Here is a 12,601-nt window from a genome sequence, read left to right as displayed (position 1 = left end):
GCCATGTGCACCCATTAATCAACACTGCAACCAAATGGCTTCACTATTGAATGGACACTTGTGGCAAGAAACAATATGTCTGCAGGGCGAATCTTTGTATACAAATAGCACAACCAAATGTGTTTTCATCTGTATGGAGTTTTATATGGTCTTCAAGATTCATTTTATGTCTAAATGTTTTACCACAGGTAGCATAGTCAAATGGTTTCTCTAATATATGGATTCTTCAAACTCCCCTTTCCACCAAGTGTTTTCCCACACCCTGAGCTCAGTGAGACTTCTTACCAGTGTCACATTCTTCATCACTCACATGAACAGCTTCACTGTTCAAACCTGACTCAGGTGTTGTGGTTTCTCTCCAGTCATCACCACTGTCTTCAGCCACACAGGACGAATCTGAGGCCTCATCATCTGTATCTGGTTGAAGATCTTCAGGTTGATCTGAGTCCCTGGCTGGTTCAGATCCTCCACAGTCGCCACCATCAGCCTCCATCTGATCAGCTGAGCTGCTGGATGGAGGCTCTGCCTCAGTTTGTTTTTGATGAGGTTGTAAGGACTGAGGTTTCTCATCATTCCCCTTCTTCACATGAACAGAAGAGAGGGGGAACTCTGGAGCTGTCAATCCCCTTTCTTCTTCAATATGTAGACTCTCTGGGTTCTCCTGATCCAGACTAGTGGTCAACTCAGGAGGATCATCTGCAGAAACAATGAAATACACATAATGAACAACATTGTCTTCAATCAGTCACTCACAATTGATTTCTGTATGAACCCCAATTATCTTCTCAGTGGACACCAACAGCATCTCCTGCAGCCATGTGCATCCATTCATCAATCAGTAATCCATAAAGTCACCCTGATCAAAGAAGAGAAATCCTCCAGTTACCACCATCAATGTACCTCCATAGAAAATGACTAGTAGTAATAAAGTATTGTAGACTATTGGACTCTAACCAATGCCCTGAGAGCCCTGAGCTGCATCAAAGCTTTCAGACTGAGATAGAAAATGTACAGAATGAAACAATTCACCGAAACTCATGACGTCGCCGCGGGGTCCTACTCTGCAGTGGAAACACGGCCACTGAGAGGGCCGAGTGAGAGGACGGTTCCTGTAGAAGTTCCTACCCCCTCCCTTTACCAGGAACTCCTACAGTGGAAACACAGCTATGATCTTTTTTTTTGTAAAAAAAAAAAATATATATATATATATTTAAAGTTTTCATTTTCTGGTGGCCAGGCCAGTGAAAATACGCAAGGGGCCAGTAAAACTCAAATCTACTGGCCAAGTGGGCCAGTAAGAAAAAAAATGTTATGTTGGACACTGCCATCAATACTATTGTTACTCTTTAGCCGTTTTCCCACTAAAATTAGCGGGTCGACGCGGGTTTTTTAAACGCGGGTCGACCCGCTAACAATCGGCATTTGGCCCCTTTCCCATTGACCAAAATGAGCCGAGTCTGACCCCCCGCTGGGGAGTCAGACAGAGCATAAACCAGTCGCCCCGCTCTCATCCGCGGTGCAAGAGACACACACAGTCATGCCACAGCTGCCCACCGCGGAGTGTCCGTCCGCCGAGGCAGACTCTCTGGCTGGCTGACCTGGAGCACCAGGACCGCGGAGGACAGAGAGTCTGCTGCGGCCGTCATGACGGACGTCCGCGGCACAACACGTCAGTTAAACAGACTGTCGCTTCTTTTCTTTTCTTTTTTTCAACCGTTTTTGGTCAGTGTTGTTTGATCTTTCGATCCCAGTCTGGAATGAGAGCAGAGCTTTGTTTTGGTACGTGATATCATAGACTGTAAAAAGAATGGACGTAGCGTCCGTGACGTCACCCATTGGTTTTGGGGAGTCGTTTTTGTGACTCAAATATGGCGGCCTGAACAGCGCCATGTTGGATTGGCCGGCCGAGAACCCGCCCACTGGCCTCGAAGCAGCTGTCCACGGAGCTGCTCGGACCTGTCACTCAACATTTCCGCGCCCTAATTGGCCAGAATTTTAACCTAATAACAGTAAAACGGTAGAGTTTAAAAAAAAATTCACCCCCCTCAGAGTGTGTGCGGGGGTAGAAACTATTGATTGAGACGAAAAAACGTTCTGACACCAGGCTTTTAACATGTTTATTGAGGATGTAAAGTCGGCGATTTTAACATGGGGGTCTATGGGGAATGCTCCCTTCTGACACCAGCCCCCAGAGGAATCCGAGGGGATTGCAGTTTTTTGAACGCGGAAGTGAGCTTCACTTCTCAGACCGACAACTGCCCCCTTGCGTGATATGAGACGCGACCGGCGCGATGACGAGGCGTCACGTAACTACGGTGGCCTGGAGGTGCAAATCAACATTACAAAACATAAAACACTTTTACAAATTCTGAAACAAATTTACATTTCAGAAAACAAAACTACAAGTCTTAAAACAAAGTTACATTTCAGAAAACAAAATTACATTTTAGAAAACAAAATTACATCTCAGAAAACACATTTACAAGTTGCAAAACAAAATTACAATTCAGAAAACAAATTTACAAGATGCAAAACAAAATTACATTTCAGAAAAAAAAATACAAGTTGTAAAACAAAATTACATTTCAGAAAAAAAAATTACAAGTTGTAAAACAAAATTACATTTCAGAAAACAAATTTACAAATTGCAAAACAAATTTACATTTCAGAAAACAAAATGACAAATAACATAACACTTTTACAAAGACCAAAACACTTTTACAATATCTGAAACAAATTTACATTTCAGAAAACAAATTTACAAGACACCAAACACTTTTACAAACACCAAGACACATTTACAAGTGGCAAAACACTTTGACAAACTGCAGAAACAAATTTACAAAAAGGCCAACATCAACCGGAAAGGGAATGTACCGTCGCATATATCGTCCACAAAAAGGGCAAAACACGGCTCGCTCGCACTCCATCTTGGTCAAAAACTAGATAGTCGGCTCATGTGCTTGCCTTTCGCTCATCTCAGGTCTCCATTAGCTTCTCCATTGACGACGAGAACTCGTCATGACCGCTCCTCGTTCACTTCCGGGTCAACCCCGGGGTTGGTACATTCCCTTTCCGGTTGATGTTGGCCTTTTTGTAAATTTGTTTCTGCAGTTTGTCAAAGTGTTTTGCCACTTGTAAATGTGTCTTGGTGTTTGTAAAAGTGAAATGTAAATTTGTTTCAGATATTGTAAAAGTGTTTTGGTCTTTGTAAAAGTGTTATGTTATTTGTCATTTTGTTTTCTGAAATGTAAATTTGTTTTGCAATTTGTAAATTTGTTTTCTGAAATGTAATTTTGTTTTACAACTTGTAATTTTTTTTCTGAAATGTAATTTTGTTTTACAACTTGTATTTTTTTTTCTGAAATGTAATTTTGTTTTGCATCTTGTTCTGAATTGTAATTTTGTTTTGCAACTTGTAAATGTGTTTTCTGAGATGTAATTTTGTTTTCTAAAATGTAATTTTGTTTTCTGAAATGTAAATTTGTTTTCTGAAATGTAACTTTGTTTTAAGACTTGTAGTTTTGTTTTCTGAAATGTAAATTTGTTTCAGAATTTGTAAAAGTGTTTTATGTTTTATAATGTTGATTTGCACCTCCAGGCCACCATATGTAACGCTCAGCGTCATCAAGTAAATTAGCGGGTTGACGCGGGTCTGGCGTTCCCACTGCAAGCCGATCGGAGCCGAGCCGATTGAAGGCGATTTTAACCCGCGTCGCTTGCCGAGTCGTTTGACCCGCGTCGACCCGTGTCGGCTCGGTGCGCCTTTCCCACTGCCACCAAAAGCCGATTGTTAGCGGGTTTAAACGGGTTTTTTGACCAGTGGGAAAGGGGTATTTATTAATACTTGAGTTGGTCCAACATGTACGGTTATATCATTACTAGTGGTTAAATGGTTAAATCCTGAAATAGAAAATAATTCACAAAACTTCAATCATAAAATGTACTACTTTTCTAAAAATGTAAGTCTGTGTGTGATGAAGACACAATTCAACACCTGGACCTAAAACAATAGTGTCTTCCAGTAAATTTGGTTTAAAAATTAACTACAGAACAGAAAACCATGTGGGGAAATCTGTAGATCTTGGTGATGATGACTCCAAAAAAAGGACTATGGGAATGAATGCAAATAAAAAAAGATGACTAGATAACAACGTTGTTTTACAGTACGCTGCCTCAACACAAATACCTTCTTAGTTTTGGTAACTTCCTGTAGTAAAATTGATGATAGCCACGGAAAAGTTAAAAGAAAAATGTGCTCTTTCTCTACAAACCTAAACTTTGAGGTTCATGGAATTAAAATTGAATCACCAACCTGTTTTGTTGAGAACGACTCGAGGCTGCAGGAGAACATCCAGCAGGTTCCTCTGCCGCTCGATCTCCTGTCTGAAGCCCGAAGCCTCCGCCTCGTAGCCGGCTACGACTCTGTCCACGGCCGCTAAGATTTCCTGGGAGGCGGCGGTGAGTCTCTCGGTTATGAATCCTCTCAGAAACTCCACCTCAGACATTTTACTCTCGTTGATCCCGCCAAATGACTATTGTTTCCCTAACCGCGACTCTCTTCCAGTTTGGATAAACATTATCCGAGTACAAACATCAACTCCATCAAACGCTTCGTCAACCACAGACTCAGGTTAGTGTGATTGACTCTGTTCAGGACGCCTCGGTATCTCTCATCTCCTCCAACGAGACCCGCGTATTGCTCCTCCTCTTCCTCCTCCCGCTTCTGCTTTGTTGTTTCCGGCAGCGTAGACTCGTTCAGCCGTGTTACTGCCCTCTACTAATCTTACAGGACTTTCTTCAGTCTTGTTGTTGTTCTTCTGTGGGGTTCAAAAGGCTTGAAATAATTGTAAGAATATTTCAGGCACACCACATCCTGGAAGACGCCGTGATATCGCTCGTCTCGATGCTTTTCCTTTCCAGTTTCAGGGCGTGTCTTCAAGTCGTCCGACTAGAAACTGAAACCTATCCTCCTCTTCTTCTTAGCCATGTGGTTGGAATGAACAAACCGCCATCTGCTGGATTTAAAGCTGTTACAGGTAAACACTAGAAGATGACGACATAGGAGTTGAATGAGAAAAGTTGAATGAAGTCTGAATGCGAAAGTATGACAAGGCAAGGCATCTTTATTTATACAACGCATCTCATACCAAAGCAGACTCAATGTGCTTTACATAAAGAAAAAACATTTAAAAAGAACAGCATTTTTTTTTAATTAAAAAAAAAAGTCAACATTAAACATAAAGCAAAGAGGAATAAAAATTTAGAAGAAAATAAAATAGATAAGGTTTAAAGTTCTTAAAGGGACAACAAGGAGTTTTGGAAAAGCAAAGCGTTTTCACACTACATTTATGAGCCTCCGCACGCACCATGAAATACTTTGACCGCTGCAAGACAGACTCATGTTTTCATTCATCAATAATTAAAGTCAGAGGTTGGAAGACGATCACATACCGTCGTAGTTCCGACCATAAACGGCGATTCGGCGGCGTTATTCTCATGACTCGCTACGAAACCGAAAGTAAAGAAAGCTGGTCGGCTCGACCAGCATCTCCGCCACCACTAATAATAACAAAATAACCATAGAGACAAAACAATATATTTATCGAAAATGAGCCCATTAACAAGTGTGGGTAGCGTAGATTCATCCACATTAACGTGAGACTTTTTTTTATAACCAAATAGAAACTCCTCGTTGTCCCTTTAAAAAGAGCTCAGCCATAAGCACATGAAAAGAGAAATGTTTTTAACCTGGATTTAAAAGTGCCTACAGAAAACCCTTAAAGCAGATATCATCGGCACGGCCGTTTCGGCTAATGCTGTGTTCAAGGCAGGCTTTTGAAACCGTAAGTTACAGCTTCAAGTCACAACTACGACTTGGTAGCGTTCCAGGTAACCCGTAGCTCGTGTTTTTACCGTCCTGTTGTCTGTGAAAGTTCCCTATAACGGCCACTCGTAACTTCCGACCCGTGAACTCGTACCAGATCGAACTGGTATGACTTCACAGGAAGGAAAAACACAAAGTACGAGTTTCCTTGAACGCACCATGAGTTAGCAGCCCCCGCCCTTGTCAGGCATCAATTGGTCCTCGTGCTACGTCACCACATTCACGCGCATCCCTTGGCTGCACACACAGCCCTTCATGCCGTTCTCTCCCCTCATTGGATAACACTTGTATCCCACAAGGAAAATTTTCTCCTCGGGTTACAGCAGAGCAGAGTGACGGAGAGACTCGTGTTTAGGCTGAAATACTTCATGTAAGTGATTGCTGACGGAAAATAGGACTATTTAGGACTTATATTAACAAAAACATTCCACTGATATCTGCTTTAATTCTGGATATGTTCTTAAGTTGATAAAAGGCTGATTTGGTGACTGATTTGATATGGCTGTTGAAGGTCAGCTCTGAGTCTATCAGCACGCCAAGGTTTCGGACTTGGTCTTTAGTTTCTAGAGACAGTGACTCAAGGCATTTACTGACACCAACCCTCTTCTTTTTATTGGCAAAAACAATGACCTCAGTTTTTTCTTGATTAACTGAAGGAAAATTTGGTTCATCCAATTTTTGACTTGCTCTAAACAGTGACACAATGACTCGATTTGACCGAGATGTATTTGTGTGTGATCTGCATAACTATGATAGTTGACATTAGAATTCTGCAGAATTTGACCCAAAGGCAGCATATAGGTTGAACAGAAGGGAGCATCATATCGTAAAAATATTTTTCCACAATCATAACAACCAAATATTTTTTCTCCTTTATGTACATTCAAGTGCAACAAAAAAAAATCACCGGCTTCATAAATGTTTTGCCACAAACACTGCAACCAAATGGCATCACTTTTCAATGGACTCTTGTGTGAAGCAAACTACTTACCTGCTGGAGAAATCTTTGTGTTGATTCTCATATGCACTTTAAGATGCCTTTTAAGTCCATATATGGAGTCTTGTATGATTTACAAGATTCCCTTTATATCTAAATGTTTTACCACAGGTAGTACATTCATATGGTTTCTCCCCTGTATGGCGTCTTACATGTTCATTAAGACTTATTTTATGACTAAATTTTTTACCACAGGTAGCACAGTCAAATGGTTTCTCTCCTGTATGGATTCTCATATGGACTTTTATATTCCTTTTATATGGAATTGTTTTACCACAGATAGCACAGTCAAATGGTTTCTCCTCTGTATGGAGTTTTATATGGTCTTTAAGAGTCACTCGTTGTCCAAATCTTTTACCACAGGTAGCACATTTATATGGTTTCTCCCCTGTATGGAGTCGTATATGTTCTTTAAGACTCCTATCATGGCTAAATTTTTTACCACAGGTAGCACAGTCAAATGGTTTCTCTCCTGTATGGATTCTCATATGTTCAAGAAGATGCTGTCGTTGTTTAAATTTTTTATCACAGGTAGAACATTCAAATGGTCTCTCTCCTGTATGGACTCTCATGTGTGTCCTCAAATCCCAGGGTGCTTTAAATGTTTTCCCACACTCTGAGCAGCGGTGAGACTTCTTACCAGTCTTAAATTCTTTGCCACTTACATGAACAGCTTCACTGTTCAAACCTGACTCAGGTGCTCTGGTTTCTCTCCTGTCATCACGGTCTTCAGTCACACAGGACGACTCTGAGACCTCATCATCTGGATCTGGTTGAAGATCTTCAGGTTGATCTGAGTTCCTGGCTGGTTCAGATCCTCCACAGTCGTCTCCATCAGCCTCCATCTGTTCAGCTGAGCTGCTGGATGGAGGCTCTGCCTCAGTTTGTCTTTGATGAGGTTGTAGGGACTGAGGTTTCTCCTCCTCATCCCCACTCTTCACATGAACAGAAGTGATGGGGAACTCTGGAGTGGTCAATAGTTCTTCCTTTTCTTCTTTACTATGTAGACTCTCTGGGTTAGGGTGCTGATCACCTGCAGAAACAATGAAACACACATCATGAACAACAGTGTCTTCATACTGTCACTCATCAATTTTCTTCTCAGTGGACACCAACAGCGTCTCCTGGAGCAATGCATCTAATGGTCTGTGCATTGACCTTGTAAAGCCACATTATATAATGATGTAATAAAATTTTATGTCATTATGTAATAACGCCACATTTTGTAATAATCTGCCACATTTTGTAATAAAAATCTTGAACGCAATATGTAATAAACTTTGCTGCATTTTGTAATAAGTTGTTACATTTTGCGTCACTTATTAAAAATTGCGGGTGTTGCACTTTTTTATGAAGAAAATTTAATAATTTGGTGTATTATGTAATAAACCACCAAAATGTATGTCTGAATTAGAAGAAAAAAAACATAAGGACCATCAGAGCAACACTGCCAGCATGAATCATATATGAATTCATTTCTGAAGCCATAGGATGGTCAAAACTAAATCAAATATAACTTTATTTATTATAATAGGCTACATCCCCTATGTACTGCTTTCATTCTCATTCAAGCTTTCTTCTCTCCTCCTTTTCTCACCTGCAGCACAAGGTGAGCAGGGCATCAAACATAACAACACCAAAGTATGTGTGCGTCAACCAACGATGCCCCTTGCGCTCCACACTCACACATACCGGTACACACACAATTCCACATGCAGGAACAAGAGGAACAATCAAATCAGTTGGGAGTAGGGATGCACATGTTTAACTGTTTAACTGATAACAAGAACTTCCATGTGCCTTCAGTCATATTTCCCAGCAAAAAGTTATACAGGAGGACTGACAGTAGCCTATGTGCTGTGCAGTCCCCGTGAAGGAAGATCAGACAACAAATGTAGCCTACACAGACATACAGTAGATGTGCATCACCTGTAATAACAGTGCTGCGCAAAAAAAAAAAAAAAAAAATTCAATGGTTCACCTGCGGCTGTTCCTCTCTCTTCAGCCTGGTGTTTGGCTGCATTTAGTATAAAAACAGTTAAACATTGGATTGCGATCAGCTGAGACAGAGCTCAGTGGATGTGGCAATCAGCTGTTGCAGAGCACGTGTATGTGTAACGGGAAAAAAAAAAGCAATCGCCCCTGCAAGCGTTGTAATCTCATCGGTTTATTCGGTTAATGGGCGTCGGTCAGAAAGTCCATGTAGATATTCATATAGGCTACTGTGCCACACATCGGCGGGTGTTGGTGGTTTATTACATAATGCACCAAATTATTACATTTTCCTCATAAAAAAGTGCAACACCTGCAATTATGTAATAAGTGACGCAAAATGTAACAACTTATTTCAAAATGCGGCAAAGTTTATTACATATTGCGTTCAAGATTTTTATTACAAAATGTGGCAGATTATTACAAAATGCGGCGTTATTACATAATGACATGAAGATTTATTACATTATTACATAATGCGGCGTTATTACATAATGTGGCTTTACAGACCTGAATCTCACACAATTGATTTCTGCTCCAACAAGGCCTGATCCAGCTAACCTTGAGAAGTCCACCTTATTGGACCTCATTTTAACCAATAAGCCACAATAAACCAGCCTCTTGGGTTCTCCCCCTTGACTTTAGTGACCACTGCCCAATTGCTTGCATCAGAAATGTTAAGCGGGAAAAATCAAAGCCTTGTTATACTACTTTTTTTTCACTTAAAAAAAAAAAATTATCTCACGACTGCATACGTGGTATGGACCACAAACAAACATTAGACAGTAAAGTAATCAGGCGTAGCAAGTAAGCAGCGGGGATGTGTTACAATTGGACATGTTCTGGGACGTTACGTACTTTGTTTTTATACTTCAATGACGTCATGTATGTTTTGACATCATGTGTTCCAATTTAGTACTTGAACGCACATAACCTGTGTGTGAACATGAAGCCAGATATTGTGACTCTAGCCTGATAACCAAGGACATAATGTAACTGCTGAGTTCTCTTAGTCTGTCAGCTAGGTCTGTTGCATTAGATACACGCCTGAACAACAACACACACGTCATGTTGCTTATCACATTCTGAGAACATCCAACCTCTGTACGGGGCAGGCCCAGCCCAAGAAGATAAATGTGACCCATTTCCTGAAATCTGGACTCACTCCTGACCGAGATCCTGCGAGAGCTCTGTCACTTTGAGTCCAGCGCTGATGTACTTTATCTGTGACCTGAGTAAACACTACTACTTTTGTACGAAAGACTTCTCTGGTCTGTTCTTGGGCTTCCAATACAAAGAATCGAGACTAACAAATGGTGCCGTGACCCGGATTGGTTGACTCTGAGACTGTGTCTGACTGAGGACCACCAGAGTGGATCAAAGGAAAACTTTTTTCAGACAATTCAAAGCCGGCTAAACGAAGGGTAAGCAGGAAACCTTTTCTATCAAATTTCTGCACATTGGAGACTACTAAATTAAATTGTCTGAATAAGGTAATCCCAACATCCCTAAAACTTTTGGAAAAAAAAAAAAAAAAGCTGTGTTTCATACCATTAAGAGAATTGTCTTGTTGTATACTGAATGGTCACATATAAAGTATTAAAACACATAGCCTCACGTGCAAGTTTTTGAAGAGCACTAAGGGTTGTCTTTGAAAGCTTATATCATATGAACAAGTGTCCTAGTCAAGTTTTTGAAGACCACTAAGGGTTGTCTTTGAAAGCTTATATCATATGAACAAGTGTCCTAGTCAAGTCTTTGAAGACCACTAATAGTCTAGTACGAAGAGGGGGGTATCATGCACCCCCCGGAAATATACTTCTAACCAGTGTTTCTAGATTGGAAAAAATGTGTAGAAAATGATGAGCTATGTTAAAAAGTTGTCAGAATGTCCCATGTATCATTTTTATGCAAATTAGTGCCGCCATTATCGAAAAAACCTAATTTCACTATATCTCAGCCAATACTGCAGATATCTGAACAAATAAGGTGTCTAGACCCATGTTTTGAGGGTCAGAGATCACAATAAAACTATTCATAAAGTGATCACATGTTGGTGACATGCTAGTAAGCAAACCTAACCCTTTTACCAATTACAAAACTCAAAACTCTCCACTGGCTCCCTGTCCCACTCAGAATTGAGTACAAGGTCTCTCTCCTCACTCACCAGTGCATCCATGGACATGCCCCCCAATACCTCAAAGAACTCCTCACCCCCCACCCCACCACACGCACCCTCCGATCCGCTAATTCAAACACCCTCAAAACCCCGAGAACCAAGCTCCGCACTATGGGTGACCGGGCTTTCTGCTCTGCAGCTCCAAGGCTGTGGAACGCCCTCCCAGACCACCTGAGGGCCCCACAGACCACTGATGCTTTTAAACGAAACCTGAAGACCTATTTATTCAGGAAAGCTTTTTGCTAAATTTTAGTATTAACTTGTGTCCCTTTTTAAATTAAACTTGTACTGTAGCACTTTGAGATTGCCTAAATGTAAAGTGCATTACAAATAAAATTTATTATTATTATTATTATTACAAGACGCCAATATTGGAGATACCAAATAAGGTGTCTAGACAGAGGTTGTTGTGTGTTTAACCAAGGTTTATTTGGATCAAACATCACAATAGAACTCTTCTTGATGTGACCACTCTTCTCTTTCCCATGCCAGATAAACAGTCAAGTAAATAGTTCTCCACTATGCATCACTCATCATCGTTTTCACTGAAATCTTCAGAGTTAAACTCATCCTCTCCTTCCTCTTTCTCCTCCTCTTCCTGTTCATGCTCTCCAGTGTCATGGGGATCAACCAGTGAAGTTGGTAGGATAGGACCACAGGACCACACCGGTTTCAACACTCCTTCATCAGTCTTCATCCATCCCTGCCCCTCATCATAGGGTTTTGGTTTTTCCAGCTCGCTTGTACAAGGCGACGCGGTAGTTCACACGTCAGGCATGTGGCTTCAGAGCAGAGTGGCATGGAGGAAGGCGAACCAGGTCAACCTTAGACTTGCAAGTGAGTTTCTTGTCCTCCCCCACCATGTTGCGTAGCAACTTGGCACGGACAACATCCACTGAAGACTCACAACTCTGTCCAGACATCAGACAGGTGAATTGCTCCAACTGCCTCAGCATCTCAGGCTTGACACTCTAGCAGTCACTGAGTTGTCTGAATACGTGAAATTGGGGATTCTTCTTCAAGGGCCCCACCTTCCGGGGCGTCGAGTGGCGCAGTGGGTTAAGCAGGCGCCCCATATATTGAGGCTATAGTCCTCGTGCAGGCGGCCCTGGTTTGAATCCCACATCGGACGGCCCTTTCCTGCGTGTCATCCGACCCCCTCTCTGCCTCCCTATTTCCTGTCTCTCTCAACTGTACTGTCAAATAAAGGCATGAAAAAGCCAAAAATATATACTTGGCAGTGGTACAGTCTTCTCCACTGATATGAACACATAGAACCCAAGAAGAGTGGTGTGGTAGTCTTCTCCCAGGGATTCTGCAAGCTTGGAGATGTTGAGAAGCTTCCTGGATCTTCACACTGTAGGGGTCTGATGAAGTCAGCTTTAGCAGCCTTGCCCACAGCTTCTGCTCGTACTGTAACACATCCATCTCAACATCAGTGGGGACAGATACACCGGAAGCCAGGCAGTAGTAGTATTGCAGAATCCCTGGGAGAAGACCACCGCACCACTCTTCTTGGGTTCTATGTGTTCAGTGGAGAAGACTG

At 41.6% G+C, this 12,601-nt stretch overlaps 1 protein-coding gene across 1 annotated transcript; it reads right to left on the bottom strand.

Annotated features, from left to right (window-relative positions):
- Positions 1-6,369: 6,369 nt before the first annotated feature.
- Positions 6,370-8,574, bottom strand: LOC146968437 (uncharacterized). Its single transcript, XM_085760356.1, has 2 exons — positions 8,571-8,574; positions 6,370-7,917 (listed from the first exon to the last, which is right to left on the bottom strand). The coding sequence occupies exons 1-2, from the start codon at positions 8,572-8,574 to the stop codon at positions 6,929-6,931; spliced, it is 993 nt and encodes a 330-aa protein (XP_085616482.1). The 3' UTR covers positions 6,370-6,928.
- Positions 8,575-12,601: the final 4,027 nt, after the last annotated feature.

This window comes from Trachurus japonicus, chromosome 18 (genome assembly GCF_045865225.1).
Source record: "Trachurus japonicus isolate A0001 chromosome 18, Traja_1.0".
Classification (NCBI taxonomy): Eukaryota; Metazoa; Chordata; class Actinopteri; order Carangiformes; family Carangidae; genus Trachurus; species Trachurus japonicus.
Note: the sequence above shows the minus strand (reverse complement) of the source record. Positions and strands in the feature narration are given on the sequence as shown.